Here is a 26776-nt window from a genome sequence, read left to right on the forward strand (position 1 = left end):
TACACACGTTAACGGGATTGGGACAGATCCTGATGCAATATAGTATATACTATGCCTTTCCCTGACCTTAAATACAGGATTTTGCCAAAAACCTATAAACCTGTCCCACTACTCAATGGGCAAAACCCGTAACGGCAAATTAGGAATTAAGAGTTGAGACTAATCAAAAACCAAATTACACAGACCCGTGATCTTTCAGTGAATAATTTCGTGGCAACTGCAACGCAAAATCACAAGTTTTAGATTCAATTTTCATAGTAAGACTATTCGTGTTTCTTTATTATTTACTAATGTAACAACACGCATTTAGGATTTGTTTTAGTGTTGAAGTTACATATATTGTATACTAAACTAAATATTAACATATATAATATTAAGTGTATAATAATATATATCTCATATACCTATAAAAAAAAACGCGTCTCTCTGAATTCAGAAAAAAAGAGAGAGAGTGTGTATATCTGATATATTTGTAACATTCATACTATTGCTTTACACGAATAACTTTTGCTATTTAGTCTGTCACAATATGAAGGGGTAACAATTTAGTAATAAAATTCCAAGAAAACATAACAGTGAAGAGCTGCAGTTTATCAATCTCTTCGATTTGATTTCTTAAGAACACTAAAGAGAAGGATGAATCTTATGTTCAGCACCTTGTCATAAGGTTCCTGAAGTTTAAAACCCAAGTAAAACCTTTTAAAATATGTCAATCTTGCAAAGGTCTGCTTAGTGCTCTGTTCATATATCTATGAATTGCACCCTTCTATCTTGAACGTAGCCAGAATTTATCCCCTTTGTATAGGTTGCTCGGAGGCTCAATTGATATACCAAGTTAAAAGGAAGCAGTTAATATTTCAATAAAAAGTTTGCACATGCCATTTCAGGAAGAAACTGAAAAAATAAAAACTTAAAGACTCCTCTTTATACTGTGCTTTTATGTTAAACAGATGACAAAGGTGCACCGCTCATCCTTGCGGTTTCTATTCACGGATTAAGAGGCTTCCATGTCGGTTGTCCTTGTTTATATAAACACTCGGAATATCACAAATGTTATTATTCATTATTATATGCAGAAGGTTCAACTTGCAAAGAACTCAGACGAACATATTCATCTAATTATGCAACGAAAAAACCATAGCAGGGTGATGCATACGCAAATTTCAGCAACAAAAAACCCATATCTATGACAAGCTCAATCAAAATGAACAACAGCAAAGGCAGAACAATCTACTCAAGAGAATGTCAAGGAAAGAAACCTGACTAAATTAACTAACAAGACAAAACTTTTCAAGCAGCAAATCTTAGTTATCCAACCAGCAGAGCGAGTACCAGACCTCGATATTATTACTGCCCAGGCTTGCTGCACTAGAACCCGATTTGGCAGATCTTTGCATTTTGGTTGGAAAAAATTTTTGGGTTTCATCAATTCTGTCTTGACCAGAAGTTGCTCGTCTGCGTGGAAACATAAGCAGATCAAGCATTGTATAAACTGCATATGCATCCTTTCGTATATTTAGGTGCCGTAATTGAGATGGACAATCATTTGGCAAACTCGACGCTCTCTGAGATCTTATGCCTCTTGATCCCTCTTTGTCCTTTCTTGGAATACCTGTTCGGAATGCCATAAAAATGTGGGAGACATCGTGGGAACAACTCTTGTATATATCATCCTTTACTAGATGGAAATAGTCATCTATGACTCAATCAAGTGTAACCAAAATTCTTGTTCTTGCTACCTTCTTTTCGTTGATTGTATTTACCTGCTTCTGATGTTTGGAAGTACCAAATGTGAAATGTTCAGGCAGGTTCTGCAATTATTGTTCGAGGTGATGACAACTCTCAGGAAACAAGTGTCCGCAGCATCAATACCTTATACTCCTCTGCCAGAACTCAGCCGGTAGATGATTACGTTCCCGAGTTCACAAGGGGAGGACACTCGCAGAGGTTTCACAGACTGTCCCTACGATTTCCTCATAGGTGCGGTCCACAGATTCTGGGATGACAAGGAGCACCAGAGAAGAGATCGGTTATGAGCTTCTGGAAGGGATCGGGCAGTATGAGACTTGAAGAACATTCAGTGGTGAGATTAAACATTTTGTGACTTCTTTACGATCATGAAGGACAGGGATCTTTGCTTCTGGTTGCATAAAAACGAGTGCAATCCTTCGAAAAGAATTGGAGGAAGAATGGCAAAAAGTTCAACAGCCACATGATAGTTGATATTTGTGCCCTGAGTCGGCAGGAATGGCAAATCAACATGTTTGATCTGAACCTTTCTGACTTAGTTTGACTTACGCATAACTCTGAATGTTTTTTCTTCTTTTAAATTCGATCAATTTGCCGATTCCGAGGATTTCTCAATGTACCGCATGAAAATTCAAGTGCTGATTTAGTTATTCAGTCGGATGAGTGGTCCCCGGAAATCCTCGGATAACTCAGATAGAACGTACTCTTAAATCGTGAGTATCCGATCCCCTGAAGCTCAGGAAAACGTCGTAGTCCTATCCCGGTTGAGCTCCAGCCGTGGATGTGGATTAGTGTCCGCTTACGGAATTAGAGTTCCGAGAGACAGCATCATCCGAACTACTGAATAGCCATAACTCTCATCATCAACACCCACTGCTACTGAAACCAGAAGAGTTTCAATCAGCTTCAGGGGAACATGGAGACTCGACTCTCTTTCTCTCTCTGTCAAACCAAACGTCTTTCACTTTGAAAGATTGTACTAATTGATTTTCATAAAATAGGGTAAATTACACACACAAAAAAAAAATCTAAATTTTGTAAAATTTAGTTTTGTAAAAAAATCTAAATTTTGTTTTATAACAAGAAAAACCATATATTTTGAGAATCGTCTCATATTTGACCTCCCGTTACCATTCTGTTAAGTTTGCCGTCTATTTGCCTACGTGGAGGATCCACAAAGTTTACACATCATCTGATAAAGTATATGGTTTTTTTCATTACATACCAAACTTATGATGAAACTGAAACTTTTTTGAAAATTTGAATTTTTTTATTTAATCTATCTTATTTGTTTATTAATTTATGTCTGAAGTTAACAGTCCACGTATGCAAAATTGACGGAATTTATAATGGAGGTCATTTTTGAGACAATTTATAAAACTTATGATTTTTTTTTTGTTACAAAACAAAATTTATGACAAAACTGAGACGTTTTACAAAACTTATATTTTTTTTTGTGTAATTTGCCCCATAAAATATAAGGCAATATTCCTCCTAACTAATCTTAATTCGGATTTCTAATATTTCTAATTAGAAAATTATGATCGCACTATAATAAGCCTTAAGTCCCCCGCTAAGTTTAAGTGGACTAACTTTACTCGCAATAGGATTTTGAAATTCATTAGAAGTATCTTGTGGTCACATTACAGCTAAGTATATCCAAGTGAGAATTAGTCTCAATTAATAAGTTGTCGTAACTTTGCGTTCCACCAAAAAATAAGAATATTTATAACTTCACAAATAAGAGGAAACAATTTAAATTGGTGATAAAAATCAACCAACGTGCGTTAGTTTGAAGTAATTCCACGTTTGTTTTGATTAATTATGGTCTAGAATGAGAGTCTTGTAATTGGAAAAAAATAACGATCGAGAGAGATTTATTCTTTGATGGGCTGACCTCACTCGACAATTGAACCCATTGAATGCTCGGATATGTGGTGGTTCATACCATAAAAAAGTTTGTATAATTTAAATAAAAAAAATATAAAAACATAAATGTAAACTTCAAAAAATAAAAGAGAAGAGGAAGGGGTGGGTGAGGGTTGCAAAAAAACACCGTATCACCTCCTCCTTCATATGGACCTAGAACCATTTCTTTATATAATATAACTAGCCATTTCATTCTTCCGTTGTGTGAAAATGTCACTAAAAAATAAAATATTATTCAAATGAGACCCCAAACATATTAACTAATTTATAATTATAGAATTAACTCTTTAATAATTTTTAAGTTAAAGATAAATTACAAAAATTTAAATTATCATATTGGATAAGCTCTATTTAATATTTTATTTATATATAAGAATGAAACTTTATTCACTTAAAAGGCATAGGTATATACATATATATTATCAGTATGATTCCTTAAAAAGCATATATTATTTTTTCGATGTGAACCTTAGTATCCAGAAATCCAATTTGAGCCTGACTAATCCAGTCGAGCAAGTCGACCCACTAAAATGTAAAACTATTTTAATGTGGATTTAAAAAGAATAAATTATTTTAAACAAAATTAATGTAATCAATTAAAATATATATTTATATAATTATCCAACAATTTTGTGGTTTACTTATCATTTTAATAATGTGTTTTATTTGAAATTTGCATTTACAATCTTATTCCTAAATTCTTTTGCAATACCTTGTTTTTTATTTACTAAAGTAATTACTTAATTCGTATTGAAGTTTGCTTTTCTTCAAATAATGCCGGTTATTAAGTGAAAAATCATGGATAGCATATTCATTATTATATTTTTGCGAATTGAATTTTATATATAGTTTATGGTCCTTGAATTATATGTTTATTGACTAAGAAATTTTAAAATTGAATTGTAGAAACAAATAAGATTAATTAAATTCAATAAATTGTTACATATTTCTATTTTAAGAAAAAATAATTTATTTATTCCGAGATTCTCTTTTTATTTTTTATCGACATAAGTTGGTTTACTCCAAGATACTAATGAAGTCTGAGTCTCATATATAAAATTAACTAGGTTGCTCCACGTGTTAAGCCCCACGTCGCTCCATGTTTCAAACTCTCAATTCTCTATTAATAATTAGAGAATGATAGATCAAATTTCAGAAAATAAAACTATTTTTTAATACGCCAATTAATATTTTCAAGTTCAATAGAAAAGAATAATCTTTATTTTCTTGATCTCAACATGATTACATTTCACTTCATATTTCATATAGTCCCATTTCATTCATGTTCACCGAGTGAATATGACACTAATGAAAAGGAACTTCACTATTAGATTATGTTCTTTTCTAATTCTTTTTCCTTTTTTTTTTTGCGTTCACAATTAATTGGCTGTCTCTTTCTTCAAAAAAACTTTAAAGTTGTAAATAAGAGGAAAACCAAAAGAGAAATTTCCTTGAACATAGTCTCATCCGAGGTCAATCAGGTGCAGGAAGTAGAAGCAAGGAAGTTGTAGAAGGAAAAAAAATATTTAACCATAAATTGCCAAAAAGGATTTTTTTTGTCTGGATATGTTAGCTTCTTCATGATGAATTCTTCCTATCTCATTGAAATTGACTTTTTCTTTTTGTAATTTTTCTTCAAAATTAATAAATTGTGCCTAATAAATGATTCCTTTCTTTTGGGTTGAGCCGAGTTCAATATACAACCCAAGCTAAGAGAGATTTATTAGTCACCGGCTAGTATTTATTATATACATGCTTATGCCTTGTAAAAGCAAAATCAATGAATTTACTCTGAGAAGGCGCTATTGGGTTTATATTGACCGAGAGTCATCAGATGATCAATATAAACCCGGCCCCAAAATGTGTTCATAAAAACAAGAAATTAATATATCTATAGAGGTGGGTACATGGAGGCGGAAAACTGTACAAATAAAAAATAAGCAGTTAGCGCACTGCCCATAGTTGTGCTAATAGCGTATTGGATAAAGTACAGCCGCGAATTTAGGAATCGAACCATTTTACATTTTCAATATTGAAAAATTGTTTACCAATATATTATATTTCAATGAGTTCAGTTTTTACATTTTTTTCCGATTATAAAGAAAGTCTATGAGTCTAGTATAAAATAATAAAAAATCTAAATAAAAGTACATATAGTTACACTATTAAGAATCGAATCTGAAATTTCTTAATTATTTGATTAAATGTGTATCACTACACTATACTTTTTTTCTCAGCTCCCATGTGTAATTAAGAACCCTGTTACCCTTCTACTAGTAGAAATAATTTTTTTTTTTAAATAAAACATGCTTAAAAGTGCCTTGCTGCTAAGTGCTATACCAAAGCCACTTCATAAACAAGGGAAGCACTTCTCGTCTAAGGGGGAAAGGCACTTCATAAACAAGGGAAGCACTTCTCGTCTAAGGGGGAAAGACTCCAAAAAGTGAGAAGTTTGACTCCTTAACTAGCTATATAAAAATGCTGACTTCAAAGCTTGTCCCATAAAACCCAAGCATCGCCTTCTCCTAGATCATATTAACTTAGACCCTCTTCTCTTGTTATCTATCTTTCTTTGATTGAACTCCAAATATTTGTTTTCTACTTGGGAATCGTGAGAAAATCATGGAAATTCCCGAAATTCCTGGATTAAATTTTCACCCAACCGATGACGAACTCCTCACCTATTACTTGAAGCAAAGGATTCTCGATTACTTCCAGGATCCAACTCTATCAGTGAACAGTCATACGATTCCTGACATTGAGCTTTATAGCATGCATCCTAAAGAACTGCCCCGGCAATTCAAGAGTAAGGCCGACCTTCACATCATTTTGCTATTTTCTATAGTAAAAATATTTTTGTCCCTAATTGGATCGTTGATTACCTTGTGCTTTTGGATATTCAAGGGCTAGCGAAGGTAAAGTCTAATGGAAGGGAATGGGTCTTCTTCTGCCTTCGCAAAGAAAAGTACCGAAACAGTAGCCGCTCTGAGAGAACCATTCCCAACATCGGTTACTGGAAAGTAACTAGTAAATCCAAAAAAGTGAAAAGTGAAGTTACCCGTAATGAAATAGGTTGTAAGAATATATTAACCTTCTACGAGCGATGTCCTCCCAATGGAGCCAAGACTGAGTGGATTTTGCACGAGTATCACCTAAATGTGTCTTCTCTCGGCTACAATGTTAGAGAGGTAATTCTGTTTAGCTATGTTCTAAGTTCAAATTTGTACATGGGCTCAATTTAGTCAATGTTGCTTCTTTTTCAAGAGATTGACTAACTTCCATTTCGAGATTAAGGCACAATCTAAGTTCACATTTTCCTCGAATTTATGCAGATGCCCTTCGTTGTTTGCCGCTTGCATAACAAAGGCGTCAATTGCGATGAATCAACTTGTCATGGAGATGAATCGACTGGTAGTGCCACAGCCGAAACTCATGGAACTACTAATCGGCCTTCTTCATCTGAGGTAGGTAGTTTTCATCCTCTAGATATTGATAAATTTTAGAATAATGTCGCAGCTTCTTATCTCATCAATATCGTCAATTCTTCATGTAGGTTATACCTGAAGAAGGAATATGGCAGCTCCCCGAAATTCAGCAACTGCCTCACAACTTATCGAACTATGATAACTTCTCCGGCTGGGCTCAAGAAGATGTTTATACCGATGAATCCGGTTCATCTTTGGGTGGGTACTACACTGGCGATGGCGACGGCTCCACCAATTGTTCCTATCCATCTAACGATGAAACAAACTATTATCCACCATACCATGGTAGATGGGGCCCGCACTACTATTAGCAAGGAAGAACGAAGAACGTTTATTTTATGCCAAGTTCAGGATCAATGCTAGGGGATCATATATATATATCTTATTAGAGTTGTGTCTGGCACTATCGTGATGATTTAAGCGTGTGTTTAAGGGCTAATGCTTGTAAAAAAATTGCTTGTGATATTATGTATCGTGCGTGTTCGAATATACTATATATATTGAATTATCCAAAAATTATCGAGGAATTTCCTTTGCTAAAAAGAAAAATACCCCGATTTCGATCCCTATTGCTTTTTGGATGGGATTATCAACTCTCAACGGAAGGTAAGTTTTATTTAATGTATGATGATACGATTATGATGGGCAGCAGAAAAGGTTAAATTTTTGCCCGGTGGATTGGAGTTGCTTTCTGACCTTATTCTAAAAGCTTTCATCTGGGACCAAGTAGTGACCTTTCCAAAGAAGTTTGGCCATTATTTAAGGGGAAATTCTAATATCACTTCGAGTTGTGGTGACACACTTATTATATTAGTTTAATTATTTAATATTTCGATTAAAGTATTTAGTATTTTTACTATTTTTGACGAGTTATATCAAATATTAGACATTTGAACTAAAATACTAAAAATATGAGCTGAAAGTAAAAATAATAAACACTTATATTAATTACGTGTATTAAAAATACTAAATATTTGAATTTAGTGCTAAACAGTAAGCTTTCCAACCTTATTATAAATGCTCTTATTTTGGGACCAAATAGTGAGCTTTCCAAAGAAGTTCGGTTATTATTTAATTTCCAATTTACAAAGAAAACCTTCTGTCTTTCTTCCTTCTGTTATGTTTATGGGGACACAGAAGCTTCGGGCGACACTCTATAAAGTTCTTTCTTGTACCCAATTTTTAATAGATGCCCCCCTTAAAAGAGGACAAAATGGACAAAATGGTCCCTGAAATATGTATCTCGAGACAAGTTCATCCCGGAAATTTAATCAGTGGACAAATTCGTCCGGACGTTGCAAACGTTTGGACGAATTGGTCCGGACGTTGCAAAAGTTTGGACGATTTGGTCCTTCCATCCGAAAACAGGTGAGGTCCCTGACGGATTACTCTTTCACGATCGAATTTGCCGTGAGTTGCTGTCAACCCCCAACCCCCAACCCCCTCCCCTGCGAATTTCTTCCCGCCCCAATTGCCACAGATTGGAGCTTGTCTTCTCTGCCTTCTTCCCCAAAATGCGATGAAACCCTATTCTTCAAATGCTGGACAAAGCCTGATAGATCGATCAAGCTTCCTTTTGCCAACATTGAGCTGATTTCAAGCTTCCTGCGCAAGGAGTGCTTCTGCATTTGTTATCTCAGTTCAGTTCGTGTTTGGCACCGTTGGAGCTCATTTGAGCTCATCTCGAGCTGGAGATCCTGCGGAAGGAACCTTCTGCACCGTCGGGTCAGTTGAGTTCATGAATATTGTGTTTTTTCCTGCTGCGTTGTTATGGTTCCATCAGAGTTCAACAGAGAGGTACCTGATGTATATAGTTGAACAATTTTTTTCGAACAACAGAGAGGTACCTGTGTTTTTTCCTGCTGCATTGTTGCGGCTTGACTGTAAAATATGTTCTTGATTAGAACATATTTGGTAATTCCGTGTCCTGCGTTAGTAGTTGCTTCCGGTACAGTATCTCTGATTTGTGTGGATGGCTATAAGGAGCAATGGAGTATGTATGAGTTGATAAGCGTGCACATGGATTAGATCTAACAGACAGTTAGAATGACACCGGAACATAGTTTTATAGCTCTCTCCAACGTTCCCTCAAAGAAGAACACCAGTAAATTTTTGTTAAGATCTGAAGGTACCCACTTGTATTTTTTTTTCCCCTTTTCTCTTAACACGCAAATCCCTTTATCTGTTGTGGCAAAACTGGTGGCAATTGAAACAAGCTAAGCTAAACAAAAGCAGGACACACGACACTTTCACTGAGTCTCCAAACATCATGCAATTCTTCGGTTAAGACTATGTAGAGATATATTGGCATTAAATAAGATCTCTCTCTCTTATTCTTCTTTTTTACGTTATCCTAGTCCACATTCATTCAGTAAAAAAAAAAGGGAAAGAGAAAGCAAATTAGCCAATGAAATATTTTTTACAGGATGCATAGGGAGCAGAACATTTCAGAAAACAGAGGATTTTGTCTACTTTATGAGGAAGATTGCACAAGGATGAAATCATAATCTTACCATTATTGCTTGGCTCTGATTCATGCAGAATTATTATCCAAACATGTTTAAGTGAAATGAATTAATGAGTAACCGATTAGGGATGATTATAGCATCATTCCTAGTGAAGGATCATAACCCAAATAATTAAACTACATTTGTGCATCGTCCAAATTATTTAATTTTTTGACATGGAATTATTTTATAGTTTTGGAGGTAATTGACAAATTCAATTCTGTTTCGTGGCTATCTATATATTAGTTACTAGTCCATGAGATTACTTAGGCTAAGATTGAACATCTATTAGGACTTAGTTTTATACTGAGAGAATCAAATAAATTCACGGGTTTAATTTAATTTGGTGTTATATGTAAATATGCTGGAATTCTTATTAATATATATATATAATATGTTCAGGGAGGAGAAAGGGAATAACCCCGAGATCTTGCATTGCGCATGGCTTCCAGGTCAGTTATACTATTGTTTGCTGAGAGATCTTGCCCTTTTTTGGCGCTTGCCAATTATGAATGTGTTGTTTAGCATTTGCAATCAAATTATGCTTTGTGTTTGGCATGATGTGATTGATTTTTTAATTGGTTTTATGAAGGAATGATGATGACGTATGTGAGGAAGAAAATATTGAAGGATATAATGTAGATGGGCAAGAGGATCATTTTCAGTATGAAGGTACTGAGCATGTTCATTCAGAGGTTTATTGGAATTCAGAATATATATTCAATGAGGATGCTGAGGGTCATTTGGATGAAGAAGAAGAGCATATCGGTGATAGAGCAGATCCCGAAAATGGAAAGCATATAGTTGTGAGATTATCACCAACAACAGCGGATATGGTCATCTCTAGTGATGAAGATGAAGGCGATATTTCAAAAGAGCTAGTGGACAAGTGTATCTCTGATGATGAGAAGAGTGAAGAGGAGTTCAGAAAGTACCCCGAATTTGATGAGAATGCCACATTTGGGGAGGTTCAATTACAATTAAACATGTTATTCCTGAACTTAACTATGTTCAAGAAAGCTGTGGCAGATTATAATATAGCAGTAGGAAGGGTATTCAAGTTTGTGAAGAATGACAACGAAAGGGTTAGGGCAAAGTGTAGATCGGACGGGTGCAAATGGGAGATCTTCTGTTCTTGGAGTAATGAGGTGAAAACTTTCAAAGTAAAGAAGTTCGTGGAGCCACATACTTGTGCTAGGGGGTTCAAAAACAAGCAAGCTAATAAGAAGTGGTTGGCTACTCAGCTTGCTGATGAATTAAGATCATACCCGACAATATCAGCACATGATGCTTTTGAGTGGTTCAAAAGGTATAGAGGTATTCATATAGATGAACACATGTTATACGGAGCAATGAGGTTGGCCAGAACAATTGTAGAGGGATCTGAAAAATTGCAATATCAAAAATTGTGGGACTACTGTGAGGAACTTATGAGGCATAATCCTAATTCTACATTTGGTTTGCAAGTAAATAGACCTACTCTAGAGTTGCCACCAACATTTGATATATTATACATTTGCTTTAATACAAATGTTCAGGGGTTTAAAGCAGGATGCAAACCCCTCATTGGGCTAGATGGGTGTTTTCTAAAGGGGTACTACGAAGGACAGTTACTGTCTACGGTTGCTCAAGATGGCAATCAACATTTCTATGTGATTGTAATAGCTGTTGTTGAGCAAGAAAGTAGGGATACATGGAGTTGGTTTTTGACAAATTTGCTTGCGGATATTGGACAGTATAGTGACAATGGTTGGAACTTTATATCAGATCAACAGAAGGTACCTATCAACCAAGCAACTCTAAATTTGTTAATATTAACTAAAACTATAATTTTATTTGACAATATATGTTATTGCAGGGTTTGAAATTGGCTTTGGAAGAATTATGTCCTGGTACTCCACACAGGAATTGTGTATTGCACATATAGAGGAACTTTTACAGCAAGTACAAGAACATGAAACTAACCAAGCAACTCTAGAAATGTGCAAAAAGTACCATAATGGTGGAGTTTGATCAAAATATGATGATAATGAAGAGAATGAATGAGGATGCATGGGCATGGCTGAAAAGATTCAAGCCCGACGCTTGGAGCAAAGCTGGATTTAGTGATTATCCTAAGAATGGTAATCTACTAAACAATACTTGTGAGCAGTTTAACTCGAAGATTGTGAAGTTTAGAGGTAAGCCAATCATTACGATGTTTGAAGAGATTAGATGTTATTTGATGGGGAAGATGAATAAGCACAGATTGCGGGCAAATAGCTTTGTGGGTCCAATTTGTCTAGTAGCACAAAGTAGGCTAGACAAGTGTAGAAAAGATAGTTCATATTGGACCCCTGAATGGGTTGGTGATGCAGCGGGTTACAAATTTTAAGTATGGAAAATGCCCCAATGTAAGGTGGTAGATTTAGGTGCTGGGACTTGTAGTTGTAGAATGTGGCAGTTAACCGGGATACCATGTGCACATGCTATTGCTTGCATGGCTTACAATAATTTGGAACCTGAGAAGTATGTTCATTTATGGTATTCCACTGAACGATAGAGAGCCACTTATGTCCCATACATTGAACCAATTACTGGTGAAAAGGACTGGCATCGCACTGAACTGCCACCAATTGAGCCACCTGCATTTAAAAGACCGTCTGGAAGGCCTAAGCAAAGGAGAAGGCAATCTGAGGGTGAGGCAAGCAACTCATCCAAGGCAACAAGAAAGTATGGTGAAACTCACTGCTCTAGATGTGGAGAGGCTGGGCACAACGTTAGGAGATGTACAAAAGAAGCCAATAATGATGCTCCAAATAAGAGAGGAAACGGAAGAACAACTAGGGGTTCTAATGCATCTGATTCACAGGTCTACTAGTTGTTTATTATGTTAACTATGATAAATTCAATTGGTTTTGTCTTATAAAAGCTATCTTGTTCTTTTGGTAGGTTGAACCCCCATTGGGCCCCTCAGGCCCCATTGTAGGGTCTCAAGACTCTATCATCCTCGGGTCCAGCGTACCTGTTTCAGCTTCACATTCTTTTGCTTAGGTTGATTGAATATACTTGAGAATTAAAATTATTTTTATTTAGGGAAGCTAACATATAAAGCATGTTTTTATAGGTTCAAAGAAGGCATTTTAGCTCTGGAATGGGGATACCATCAAACCAAGGTCCCAATTGGAGGCCTCCAACACCATTTAATCAATCTCCAAGTTCAAGCACATTTCCATTCGGATTACCTGCAGCACTGATGGTTAGAGGCAATTGGAGTACTCATACTTATAGACCCACTCCTATAAGGCCAAGAGTGCTTCCACAAGTTTCAACAGCTTCAGTGTCGACTTTTCATTCAAGCTCATCGCAAGGATCAAATACTATCAGTCGAAGAACTTGAGGAGTTATTGGACATAACAGTTTTTACTGCTTTCATTGTTGAGAAAGTTCATTCTGTTATGTATTTTGTTGGAAAAGTGAATTCTGTTATGTATTCTGTTGAAAAATCGCATTCTGTTATGTATTTTGTTGGAAAAAGTAAATTATGTTATGTATCCTATAAATTAGAATATCTGAAACAGTTAGTCCGTTTCGGATAAATATGTTTGTGGAACCTTTTGTGGATAAATATTTTGCTTGAGTGACGGGTCATCTATCCATCTAACTTTTATGTTCGGGATATATGGTAGGCACTAGTCATGACATTTTTTCCTAATGGTGCAGGGGGAACCTTTGCTCTATACTCTTTGCTTTGTCGAGGAAAAGCACGCATCCAGGAAAAATGGACTCCTCATGCTAGATTGATATGCAGGAATTTCCAAGGCAAAGAATGAAAGTCAACCAATTCATGAAGCTTTACGAGATCCACACCGAATTCACTTCATCCTTCAGCATCTATATCAGATCAACAGAGTGATAAAGTAAGCAGTTCCATATCAAACTTCCCTCGAATAGCTGATTTCAAATCTTCAACTATTTATATATTTGCATGTGAACTTTTGCTCTAAGCTTTAAACATGAACCGTTAATGTAGGAAAGGAGTGGATGTGAAGGGATACTTTTACTGGTCTCAGTCCGACAGTTTTGAGTTTGGAAAGGGGCGCCAAGATAGATACGGACTTTACTACATTGATTACCAGAACAATCTAACTCGTATCCCCAAGCATTCTGCAAAGTGGCTTCCTAGTTTCCTCCGGAACAAGGGAAGAACTCAATCCCTCTGAACAAAGAATATGTAAACCCTACGATCAATTACAAGCATGTAGTTGATCTTATGCAGCCTGCCGAACAGTTACAAGCAATACTTTGTGTCTTAGCGATAGCATGATGATGCTCATACAATCACATCAAATAAATACAATTGCTCGGGATTTAATGCTGTACATAACTTAAGAAGATGCATTGGAAATATTCATCTAGGGATACAAGATTTTTCTTTGATCAGATGCTTGAAAAGTGCTTGTGATGCCTCGTATTACACATGCATTCAGGAACTGGGTATGCTAATACATGTCGATCTTGTTTGTTGGTCCGAGGTTCAGGTTGGCCTTGGGAGTTCTTGTGCGTCTCCCAAACTATCTGCCCAAATTCTGTATCTGAAAGGGATACATTATTGAATACAGCAAACATGGCTCGTTTGTTGGGATTTATGTACTTCCTGTACCTCACCTAAGCTCTATGGCCCTGCCAAGCAATTCGTAAAGAAAGTCAACCACAAACGGCAGAAGTAATATTTCAATTCTTTTCATCAGTTTCACTTTTTTTCACTGATCCCGTTTCCTTTTCTATCTAGATTGATATGCATGTGTTGTCTTGCACATGCATATCAATCCTCAATTCAAACTGGGATTGGGGCTGAACCTCCTCTTCCTCCTGATGCATTTATTTATATCCGAAACATTGTATTATATTTACCAATACCAAAGTCATCTCAATACAAATTAGAAACTCACAATCCTACAGTATCACATTCACACGAAAAAACACGTTACAATATCCTAACACAAACACAAACTAAGAATACAACAACGATGAAAAACAAAATGCCACATGCAATCTTTAGCATTCTGTTTTCATGTTCATACAATTGAATTTTCTTCTTCATCTTCTTCATGAGCTTGTTATCTTCTCCAGCTCGGGGTCTTCCAGTCTGCTGCACTTCAAACTGCTCCTCATTATCAATCCATTCAAAGTATCCACAGGTAATGTCACTTCTTTTCCATAATAGACAACCAAGGAAACGCCTACCATAACTTTGTTTTCTGGTAGATGTTTGCAACAGGAGCTTCATTCCACAACCACACAAATTGATTGATTCCTCAACCCGTGAAGAAGCTGTGCATTTTTGGATATATTGCTTTGTCCTACTCCATTGGCTTCCCTCACCTCCCATAATTCTAGCAGCAAATTATCATCAGCAACAAATTCTCCAACAGCATATGCTCCAACAAAGCAACAACAAACAAAACCAATTCAGCAGCAGCAACTTCCCTAGCAGCAAGACAAATTCTCCAACAGCATATGCTCCAGCAAATTCAACAGCAAAGCAGCAACAAACAAAACCAATTCAGCAGCAGCAACTTCCCTAGCAGCAAGACAAATTCTCCAACAGCATATGCTCCAGCAAATTCAACAGCAAAGCAACAACAAACAAAACCAATTCATCATCAGCAACTTTCCTAGCAACAAGACACAGACAGTTCAATCATACAAATCAGGCCAACAATTCCTTTTCATTCCGCCTGCTTTCCTTTTCACCAAGAATCAAATTCTGATCACTGAGCTGGGGAACAGGCTCACTGAGCTTGTACCTGATGAACAACCTCATTCGAAGTTGCCACTGTGATTAAAGAAAAAAGTGTAGGGAGGGAGGGCAAGCACGGTGAATTCCCAAATTTTTATTTTTTTACGCTTATTTTCAAAGTCAGTTTAAATTAGTCTCATCATTTTATATATGATTACATAGAGAGATTGATGGACATCGTTTTATGATTTTGTCAATCCAAGCAAATATGGGTTTCTCATAATACTGTTACACACACACACACACACATATATATATATAGTTGCACTGAATGCGGCCCCAAAAAAATGAAACCTCAACCAATTACTGAATTGTTGTTCTTTTTTGTGAATAATAATATGAAGAGGCCATATTCAGTTTTAGCATGAAATAGAACACGATTTTCAGAATATTAAAAGCACTAATAGCTATATATAGCACTAATAGCTATATAAGAGAATGATTACCCTCTTAGAATTCCAATTGAAGCTCCAAATGCGCCGTTCACAGGAGCAGGAGGGAGCGGAGGAGCAGCAGGAGTCACGATGTTCGTTCCAACAATCTATATCTTCAATGGCTTCCCATCGAGCTGAACATTGTTGTATCTCTTTACAGCTACTACTGCATCAATCCGCCATGAGAAGACTACTTCTGCTGTTCCCTTAAAAAAAGAAAAAAATATTTGTTAAAAAAACTTCTGCAGGTAGAGTGTATTCATCAAAAGCATCAGTTTTATGGCAGATTCAGTTATGATACCTTTGATCTCCCGCTCCTATCATAGTGGATCGAATAACGCTTGATGTCGCCCACTTCTGTAAATAGCTCATGTCCACAGTAATCAATGGCTGAGAATAAGATCATCAAACAAATAAAATAACCAATATATCCCAAAAGCTAAAGTTAAGAGTAATCCAACAACAACCATGGGTTCAGGCCAAAAGGGAGAATAAAAACCAAGTAGCGATGCTGATAACCGATCAAACTCACCGTTGCCCACCATTCTCGGAGCTTTGGGCCGCGACGGTGACCAACTACTCACCAGCAGCAACAAAAATTTCAACTTCTCACCGGAAATAACCACCAGCAACGGTGATTTCACCTTCGGATCACGGACGACACATTCAATTGCAGAAATCTTGACGTGGGTGGGGGAATTTGACGACTGGATCGGAAGAGAAGGCACCTCAATTAGGGTTCATTGATTTCGGAAGAGAAGGCGCCTCAATTTCGACCGGGAAATCGAGTTGAGTAGGGGGCACCTCAATTAGGGTTTCATCGATTTCGGAAGAGAAGGCACCTCAATTTCGACTGTGAAATGGAGTTGAGCAGGGGGGGCAAACGGAGTTCATCACGGCGTCTAGGGTTCCGTCAGGGACCTGCGTTTTTTCGAACGGAAGGACCAATTCGTCCAAACGTTTGCAACGTCCGGACGAATTTGTCCACTAATTAAATTTCCGGGATGAACTTGTTCCGAGGTGCATATTTCAGGGACCATTTTGTCCATTTTGTCCTTAAAAGAGTCAAAACTCAAAAGTATTTAATTTCGAATTTTCCTTTTTTTTAAATAACTGATCATCTTTTCCCCAATCCAATAAAATCGGAGGTTTATGTATAGCTTTGGTCCACAAAAATTTAAATATCGCACCGTGATCTGTTTTGACAATTTAAGAATATACATAACATGCAAGACTCGAATAAATTTTCATTGACTAGATGAAAATCCTTAACAGTTCTAGCACATAATAAACTCAAAAGTGTCATGGAATCAAAGCTATATGTTTATGATCTCGTCATTTATGTATGTTATAGACTTATCCCCCAAAAAAATTGATATCTATATATATAATTACTAATAATAATTATACTATTGATTTATCCAATAATTAAATATATATTATCTTAAAACGAATAACTGGATTTTGTGGAAGCTAGGCCCGGTGCTACTTGCTTGCCCACCCGCTCCAAGCCCATAAAGTTGGGCCATGTGAAACTGAAAAACTCAAATGCATTGCAAAGGAAATTGAAAATTTTACAATACGTTTAGTCAAAATGCATGTACGATATACATACATGCAAGTAACTTATGAAAAATTTCAAATAATTTACTTATAACTCAAGTAAATTATGTAGAAAATAAAAAAATTTCTTAAATTCAAGTAATTATTTTTAAAAATACAAATAATTTGCTTGATTGTACCATACATGCACTTTTCAATCCAATATATTATGGACTATCCAAAAAGAAAAAAAAAAGTTTTATATATACATACCGAACTAAACTTCATGATGTTATAGCAGAGGAGAGCCAGCAAGGTAAGGAAGCAAATTTTCACATATGAAAATAGCAAAGTTCTCGCGCATGCAAATATATATACATTCAGATTGAAACCTCCATGGTCATTGGCCCATATAAGACATCGGCCCTCTCTTAGATCAAATTAGCTTAGACCCCTCTTCAGTTGTTATCTATCTTTCTTTTATCGGAACTCCAAGTATATGTTTTCTGCTTGGAAACTGCGAGAAGAATATGGAAGTTCCTGAAATTCTTGGATTAAATTTTCACCTGACCAACGACGAACTCCTCACCTATTACTTGAAGCAGAGGATTCTCGACTACTTTGAGGGTCAAACTCAATCGTTGAACATCCATACCGTTCCTGACTTTGAGCTTTACAGCATGCATCCTAAAGAACTACCCCGGCAATTCAAGTGTAAGGCCGACCTTCACATCATCATTTAGCTATACTTTCTATATATAGTAAAAATATGCAGGGGATATGATTTTTTTTTCTTGTTGGGTCATGATGATTCCCAATGTATGTGTACATCCATATATATATATATATATAGTGCATTATTTTATGTAGTTTTTTCTTCAGATATAATTATTTGTGAATATTTTTGTCCCTAATTGGGTTATTGATTGCTTTTGCGCTTTTTCCATATTGAAGGGGTTGCGGAGGTAAAGTCTAAAGGAACGGAATGGGTCTTCTTCAGTGTGAGAAAAGAGAAGTACTATAACAGCGGCCATTCCGAGAGAACAATTCCGAACATCGGTTACTAGAAAATAATTAGAAAGCCTAAAAAAGTGAAAAGTGAAACTACAGGTTATGAAATAGGTAGTAAGAAGATATTAACCTTCTACGAGCAATGTCCTCCCAATGGGGTCAAGACCGACTGGATCTTATACAATTGAGGATCACCTAAATGAGTTTTCTCTGGGCTATAATATTAGAGAGGTAATTCTATTTACCTATGTGCTAAGTTCTAATTTGTACAAGGGCTGAATCTAGTCAATGTTGCTTCTTTTATAAGAGATTGACTAACTAATCTCCATTTCGAGGTTGTAAGGTACAATCTTATTTCACATTTTCCTCGAATTTATGGAGATTCCCTTTGTTGTTTGCCGCCTGTATAATAAAGTCGGCGACTGCGACGAATCAACTTGTTGTGGAGACGAATCGAATGGTAGTGCCACATCCGAAACTCCTGAAACTACTTATCGGCTTTCTCGACGGAGGTAGGTAGTTTTCATCCTTCAGATGATAAATTGCGAATATGAAACTCAAAATCTCAAAATGTATTGAAAAAAAATTGAAAAATTCTACAATACATTTAGTCAAAATGCATGTTTCATATATACAAATAATTTGCGAAAAGATTCATATAGTTTACTTATGATTCAAGTAAATTATATAGAAACAAATAAATTATCTAAGGTCAAGTAATTATTTGAAAAGACAAATTATTTACTTGAGTGTACCACACGTCCACTTTTCAATCTAATATATTTTCCAGAGAAAATGCAAGTTATATATATACACATATTGATGTCGAACTAATTTCATGATGACATAACACAAGACAGAAGATAACGAAGCAAGTTTTTTGTACATGAAAATGGCAAGTTTTCACACTTGCAAATATATATAAATATATACATATATATAGATAGAGAGAGAGAGAGAAGAGATTGCAACCTCCCCTAGTCGTCAATGACCTTGATTGGGGTTGGTGGCTGCTGGCTTAAGGCCCATAGCGCTGTCCCGTCTCTATCTCATTATTCTGTTACGTTATTTCATTAATTCTTTTTATATTCTTTTTCCAAATAAGATTAACGTAAAAAATTATCTTTTTGGAAAAATTATGTATTTATGAGAGAAAAAGTGATGTTGGGACTAAAGTAGCTAAAAACGTGAAAAGTTGATGATGAGAATGATAAAAATGATAAAGATTTAGGGAAAAAATAAAAAAAATGATAAAGGTTGAGAAACTTGTAGTAAAGGTTTTCCATTCGCACCTGAATAATTAGAGTTTTATGAAAAGATTTTAATTTTTTTAAAAGCAAGTAATACTCCCAAAAAAATATATTATGAATTAAGTTTTTTATCCCAAGTGGAGGTTTTGTATCCTAAATCTAAATCAAACGATTTTGTATCCTATTTGAATAATTTTTATGTAAAGAAACAACAATTTTAAAGTCTTTTGACGTTATTTTGATTATACTTATTTTTTTATTTAAATCTCCAACGTCGTTAGTTCACCTGGAATTCAATGTTAGATTTCCGTTACTTTAATTTAAAATTGCACTATGTTGATACACGGAGTCGAAGCTCAAGAACAATTTTGATGGCAAGAATCAAACTAGCAGCCCGTCCAGAGTTTAAGAACCATGTTGATAATTTGCTCTAATCAATATAGGATAGAGTGCATTTTGCCCCCTAACCTTTGGGCTTACTGGCAAAGTGCCTCCGACCTTTAAAAAATTATACTATATCAGACCTATTTAAAAGTAAGCAAAGTGCACCCCGTCTACTTTTTTGTCCACTTTTCAGGCCATAAAATTAATTTATTATTAATTTGGATTTTTTTAGAAAATAATTCATTAATAAAAGATTTCAAAATTTAAAGAAAAAATCCGAGAGATTGGAAGGATTTCGTTATAGACGGATTTGAATTTCTCCTTCTTTGTCTTTTTTTTTATGGTTTTATTTCTCGTTCTTATCAACAGAAAGCAAAATCATCACATAAAAATGAACAATTTCAATTTATGGACAGGATATATCTTCAACCCATATGAATAATGTCATCTGGGCATGCAACCAAGCTCTAAGAATTGATTGGAAAAAATTCCATTTTGCAAATTAAATGCTGATAATTTCGCTCTCTGACGTCGTCTGTCTTGTTGGGCCGATTTCTCATGCCTTTTAAGATCCTCCCTCTCCCAGTGGGTTCTACTCTCCGACATTGTAGTAGTTTCTTCTCTCTAGTGGGTTCATGGTTTTGGTTGCATATACCTCGAGATAGATTTGGGAAGAGACCCCTCCAAATTAATAAATCAATTTAAGGCCGGAAAAGTGGTCGGAAAAGTAGCCGATAGTGATTTTGCTTCTTTTCAAATAGATTATGTGGTGTAGGGTAATATTTTAAAGGTTCGAGAGCACTCTGTCACTAAGCCTAAAAGTTGGGGCACAAATTGCATTTTGCTCATCAATATATATAGAATAATAAACTATTATTAGCCTCTCCCAAAGGGACCTCTCAAAAAATAAATTTCACGAGGCGACGTCATTGGACCCTCTTGCGTAGCCACGTATCATTTCAATTATGTAAATATCATGCAGTACAATTATAAAGTAATATTTAGTAAAATTTCATTTGATACAATAAATATATTGTGAAATCTATACATAACCTTACATTATAGGAAATTTTCATGGTACTATATAAATAAATAAATAATCATATATAAATAAAGAAACATATAACTTATAATATATATTTACTTCAACATTGTAACCAACGAATATTTTAAGACACATTTCTTCCTAAAACTTCTTTCATATGATATATATATATATATATATTACAAATTTAACTCCCTTTCATTTATAAAATTGTAATACGGTTCTTTCATGGTATTATACTCTTTTCAAAAAATTTCTTATGATAACAAAGTAGGAATATGTTCATAATTAGGTCGGCATATATGTATATATATATGTAAAACTATTTTTCATTTAAATTTTCAAGTAAAAATCAATGATCCTTCAAAAAATTTATTTTAATTTTCAAGTAAAACAATTAATTAATTCACAATTTTCTTAAAAGAAATGCGAAATTTAATTTTAAATATTATTTCTACTAAAAAAATCATTACCGTGCAATTTGTGGACTATCACCTGGTGTGTATATATATGTGTGTATCAATTTGAAATACTTTATCGAGTGTACTCCATCCAAGTTATGAAAACATCCATTTAGACTCTTTAGGTAGCTCGTATGGGTAACCTTTTGCTCACTGTTGATTGACTCTACGCTTTCCCAAAATTAATATTTACATTAAATTTAGATTTTTTAATAATATTCTCTAATTATTTTATTTTTTAAAATATTAAAAATATTTCAAATATTGTCTTCATCCACCAAAGTCACATCAATATTTAATATTCTCTAATTATTTTATTTTTCCCATGCATCCAAAGATTTTTCCATCATCATCCACCGAAATCTCCACGCACCAAGAAGCCTCGTCCTTCTATCTCCTTTCGGTCACTTGCACCATATCCCCCTTTCCTCATTCCCAATAATATATAGATTGTTATTGTAAATATCTATCATATACCATTAAAGTAGGTTTCTTCCAACGAAAGTTCTCCATTCAATTTTTTGAGAGCCTTTCGTATAGAAATTTTCGAGCACTCCTATCAACTTTATTAGTTTCAATTTTGCATTTTCTATAAAAAAAATTTCTCCTCCATACAAAAAGTCAAAATTGTGTCCCAACGAATTGTAAAAATTCAAAAAACGCTAACGCCCATGCAATGCGTCGGTTTCTCAAATATAGTTTAAATAATTATTTTAGAAAAGTAAATAATTAAAAAATAATTATCAAATATATTTATTTATCTGAAAAAAATTGTTTCTCCATGAAAATTATCCAAAATTAGAACCTGTCGATGAAATCGGAGAGTTTAATTCAATCATACGGTCGCAACTAAATAAGTAACACGACAAGCATTTTGACCATATAAAAGGGGGGGAAAAAAGGAAAAAAAGAAAAGCATTTTTGAACGCATCTTCTCTTAGCTACGGGAAACACATGGCAATTGGCATATTCTCTGCGTTTACTCGAAGCGCACTGATGGACACTTTCCTTCTCCAATTCAATGGAGTCGACACCGTCGCCAGCAGCTGTGGCGGTGTTTGTTTCACTCTTCAAGATCAGTGCTGCCGACGGAGCACTCGTCAATCTCACTTGAAGTTCCCTCGGAAAAAGTAGACATGCATGTGTGCTTCCGGCTGGCTGTTGTCCGATTCCCATATCGCAATACTGTTCCGGTCGAAGTTTCGTCGGCCTCCAAGTGATGATTGACAAGTTCTTCTTCGGTTGCATTCTCTTAGCGCTTGGGAGTACGAAGAATGAAGACGAACGAAGAAGAAGATTCAGACCTTTTGAAATCGGTAATCTGCTTTGACGTGGTGGATTTTGTTTGATAATTCATTTAAAGATTTTGCTATGAGTGGTGGCCCGTCGCAGCGCTCTGCTGCTGGCGATTGTGTCGCTTTGGTTCGAGTTTTATGAATTGATGATAGAGGAGTTTTGTATTAAAATCACTCGCTCGTGCTGGTGTGGGCAAGTTCATGCGAAATTCTGGGCTACCCGGCAGGCTGAAATTTCTAACTTTCTTGAGGTTAATCTTCGTTTCACCGACTAGATCGGTCCGTTTGTCTGCTAGTGTTGTGGATGTGTTTAGCTCTTGTTCTTCAAGGTTGCTGCTTTTGTCCATGGTGAATTTCTTTCGTAAACCGACTTTTGAGCTGTTTCACCTCACCTGTCAGAAGTGATTGAAAGCATCAAAAGAGGATGTCTTTTCTTTTTTTTTTAATAAGTGATGAATTCTATTAATCAAAGAGAATGTACATAGTACACTTATCCAAAAAGAACTATTAAAGAAAACTATTTACATCAAGATTATAATATGAAACTCCTAATGGTTAAAGAGAATCTAAGTTTAGATTCTAGATTCGAAATAAATCGGACTCTAAACTGTACAAGACTTATAATCTGCTGCATAATGGAGGAAATAGTGTTGCATTTCTGTTGAAAAACACGACCATTCCTTTCCCACAATATTTGATAAACATAGCAAGTTCAGTATAAGCGCTACACAATAGAATCAAACTTTCTATCTTTAAAGTGACAAATTCACTTCACTTTTGATGTCCAATTCTTAACATATTTATGAACGCTAAATCTGCATAGAACACTCTCCCAAAGAGCTTGAATAACTGGACAGGTAAATAACATATGGTCTCAATATTCAAATTTTAAACTACAGAATTCGCATTCTGGAGTCGCTCCTGTCAACCCTAATCAGATGTAAGTTTGATTATGCAAAAAGAACTATTAGCTTGATCATGCAATATCCCAATAAGAATTGATTGGAAAAAATTCCATTTTGCAAATTAAATGCTGATAATTTCGCTCTCTGACGTTGTCTGTCTTGTTGGGCCGATTTCTCATGCCTTTTAAGATCCTCCCTCTCCCAGTGGGTTCTACTCTCCGACGTTGTAGTAGTTTCTTCTCTCTAGTGGGTTCATGGTTTTGGTTGCATAGGTAGAGGTATGACTTCAAGAACGACATTCCTCCTCGAGATAGATTTGGGGAGAGACCCCTCCAAATTAATAAATCAATTTAAGGCCGGAAAAGTGGTCGGAAAAGTAGCCGATAGTGATTTTGCTTCTTTTTAAATAGATCATGTGGTGTAGTGCAATATTTTAAAGGTTCGGGAGCACTCTGCCACTAAGCCTAAAGGTTGGGGCACAAATTGCATTTTGCTCATCAATATATATAGAATAATAAACTATTATTAGCCTCTCCCAAAGGGACCTCTCAAAAAATAAATTTCACGAGGCGACGTCATTGGACCCTCTTGCGTAGCCACGTATCATTTCAATTATGTAAATATCATGCAGTACAATTATAATGTAATATTTAGTGAAATTTCATTTGATACAATAAATATATTGTGAAATCTATACATAACCTTACATTATAGGAAATTTTCATGGTACTATATAAATAAATAAATAATCATATATAAATAAAGAAACATATAACTTATAATATATATTTACTTCAACATTGTAACCAACGAATATTTTAAGACACATTTCTTCCTAAAATTTCTTTCATATGATATATATATATATATATAACAAATTTAACGCCCTTTCATTTATATAATTGTAATACGGTTCTTTCATGGTATTATACTCTTTTCAAAAAATTTCTTATGATAACAAACTAGGAATATGTTCATAATTAGGTCGGCATATGTGTATATATATATGTAAAACTTTTTTCATTTAAATTTTCAAGTAAAAATCAATGATCCTTCAAAAAATTTATTTTAATTTTCAAGTAAAACAATTAATTAATTCATAATTTTCTTAAAAGAAATGCGAAATTTAATTTTAAATATTATTTCTACTAAAAAAATCATTACCGTGCAATTTGTGGACTATCACCTAGTGTGTGTATATATATGTGAGTATAAATTTGAAATACTTTATCGAGTGTACTCCATCCAAGTTATGAAAACTTCCATTTAGACTCTATAGGTAGCTCGTATTAGGGGTGATCGATTTCGGGTACCCTGTTTTTTTTATGATACGCGGACCCTACCTTGTAAAGGACCGGTTCCAAGATTTTGGAACCGGACCCTACCCTATTGAATCATGGAATCGGAACCTGTATTATACCACAGGTTCCGGGTATCCTGTTGGAACCTATAATTTTTTATCTCGCTAAATAAAACCGAAAATATCTTATCCATAATCAATAATCACGGCAACTATAATATCGGCATAGATTAAATTAATCCACAACAATAAAAAATAAAGTCTCATTAATTCATCCACAAAACTAAATATCTATAATACGATCTCATTCAATAATAGGAAAATGGAAAACAATTCTCCAGTTCTAAACAGCCAACAACATAAATATACAAGAATTGATGGGCTTACCTTTTATCAACGATGACCATGGAGCGAAGTTCACAGTTTGCAAAGCTGTTCACATGTAATAAAGTGCCACTCTCATAAGGAAAGCATAATTGGCTCGAGAAGACAAGATCTTAAATAGAAAAAAGAGAGCATAACAATTAACAGCCACCGTGAAAGAAAGTAGGAGAAATTTCTCCCATAAGCAAATCAATACTGGAAGATATGTCGCAGGCTACTCACTATTGGCATGTCTCCTTCTTCACCGAAGGGTTACAGTCATTGCCCAACGAACTTAGCGTATGAAACAAGAATCCACTGTGAGTTACAATTGCTATCTCTTTCTCTTTCCTTGACCACAACCTGAGCAAGAAATTATCAGAATCTAAGGGATCAAAAGTCTGATTCAAAGGGTAACACCGAAAACGATGAATCGCCCCGATAAAAAACAGAGCAGCAAAGGTTAGCAAATCCTATGCCTAGTTGAGCAGTGGAGTCCATACGAGAATCTCACCGGGGAAAGGGAGCTTGAAGGAGAGTCGGAGACGAGAGCCACAGAGAGGAGCCGGAGTGGAGAGTCGGAGTCGAGAACGACGGATTCGGAGTAGGAAAGAAGCTCAACGGGAAAAAGAGCCGGAGTGGAGAGTCGAAGACGAGATGCGACCGATGGAGAGGGGCTGGAGTGGAGAGTCGGAGACGGGAGGAACTGGAGTCGAAGACGATGACGATTTGCGATTTAGGGTTCCTCTTCGCTCTTCCTTCCTGTCTCGTGTCTTGTCATCAATCTTCCCAAGTCCCGACTCTATTAGTCTGTCTCTGTAATACAAACTAACTTTACCTTTCCCTTTTTTTTTTTTAATTATCATCCGGTTCCGGATATCGGTTCCGGTTCTGGGTATCTTGTAGGTTGGAATCGGAGCCGGAATCGGATTTTACCGGTTCTTTATTTTGATACCCAGACCCTATCTTATTTTCAATACGAGCTACCGGTAGGTTCCGACCGGTTCCGAGTATACCCGGTATCCGTGCACACCCCTAGCTCGTATGGGTAACCTTTTGCTCACTGTCGATGGACTCTACGCTTTCCCAAAATTAATATTTATATTAAATTTAGATTTTTTAATAATATTCTCTAATTATTTTATTTTTCAAAACATTAAAAATATTTCAAATATTGTCTTCATCCACCAAAGTCACATCAATATTTAATATTCTCTAATTATTTTATTTTTCCCATGCATCCAAAGATTTTTCCATCATCATCCACCGAAATCTCCACGCACCAAGAAGCCTCGTCCTTCTATCTCCTTTCGCGTCACTTGCACCGTATCTCC

General features: G+C 35.4%; 2 protein-coding genes, 1 long non-coding RNA gene and 1 pseudogene across 4 annotated transcripts; 2 read left to right on the forward strand and 2 right to left on the reverse strand.

The window, feature by feature from the left end:
- The first annotated feature begins 6198 nt into the window (after positions 1 to 6198).
- On the forward strand, positions 6199 to 7682 carry LOC116208799 (NAC domain-containing protein 96-like). Its single transcript, XM_031542361.1, has 4 exons — positions 6199 to 6484; positions 6583 to 6866; positions 7011 to 7142; positions 7232 to 7682. Exons 1-4 carry the CDS (start codon positions 6301 to 6303, stop codon positions 7472 to 7474), a joined length of 843 nt encoding a protein of 280 aa, XP_031398221.1. The 5' UTR covers positions 6199 to 6300; the 3' UTR covers positions 7475 to 7682.
- A 615-nt stretch (positions 7683 to 8297) lies between these two features.
- LOC116207385 lies at positions 8298 to 13959 on the forward strand. The gene is made up of 6 exons (XM_031540300.1): positions 8298 to 8888; positions 10073 to 10122; positions 10263 to 11448; positions 11529 to 12521; positions 12602 to 12703; positions 12777 to 13959. Exons 2-4 carry the CDS (start codon positions 10112 to 10114, stop codon positions 11595 to 11597), a joined length of 1266 nt encoding a protein of 421 aa, XP_031396160.1. The 5' UTR covers positions 8298 to 8888; positions 10073 to 10111; the 3' UTR covers positions 11598 to 12521; positions 12602 to 12703; positions 12777 to 13959.
- A 1274-nt stretch (positions 13960 to 15233) lies between these two features.
- Positions 15234 to 16719, reverse strand: LOC116208973 (annotated as a pseudogene).
- A 5666-nt stretch (positions 16720 to 22385) lies between these two features.
- Positions 22386 to 26263, reverse strand: LOC116208509. Of its 2 annotated transcripts, XR_004157087.1 has the most exons (4): positions 25957 to 26263; positions 25686 to 25805; positions 25467 to 25511; positions 22386 to 23266 (listed from the first exon to the last, which is right to left on the reverse strand). It is a non-coding gene; the product is annotated as an uncharacterized LOC116208509 (long non-coding RNA). The 2 variants fall into 2 exon arrangements; XR_004157086.1 differs by lacking the exon at positions 22386 to 23266 and having other exon boundaries at positions 25273 to 25511; positions 25957 to 26260.
- Positions 26264 to 26776: the final 513 nt, after the last annotated feature.

Source organism: Punica granatum, chromosome 5, assembly GCF_007655135.1.
Source record: "Punica granatum isolate Tunisia-2019 chromosome 5, ASM765513v2, whole genome shotgun sequence".
NCBI lineage: Eukaryota > Viridiplantae > Streptophyta > Magnoliopsida > Myrtales > Lythraceae > Punica > Punica granatum.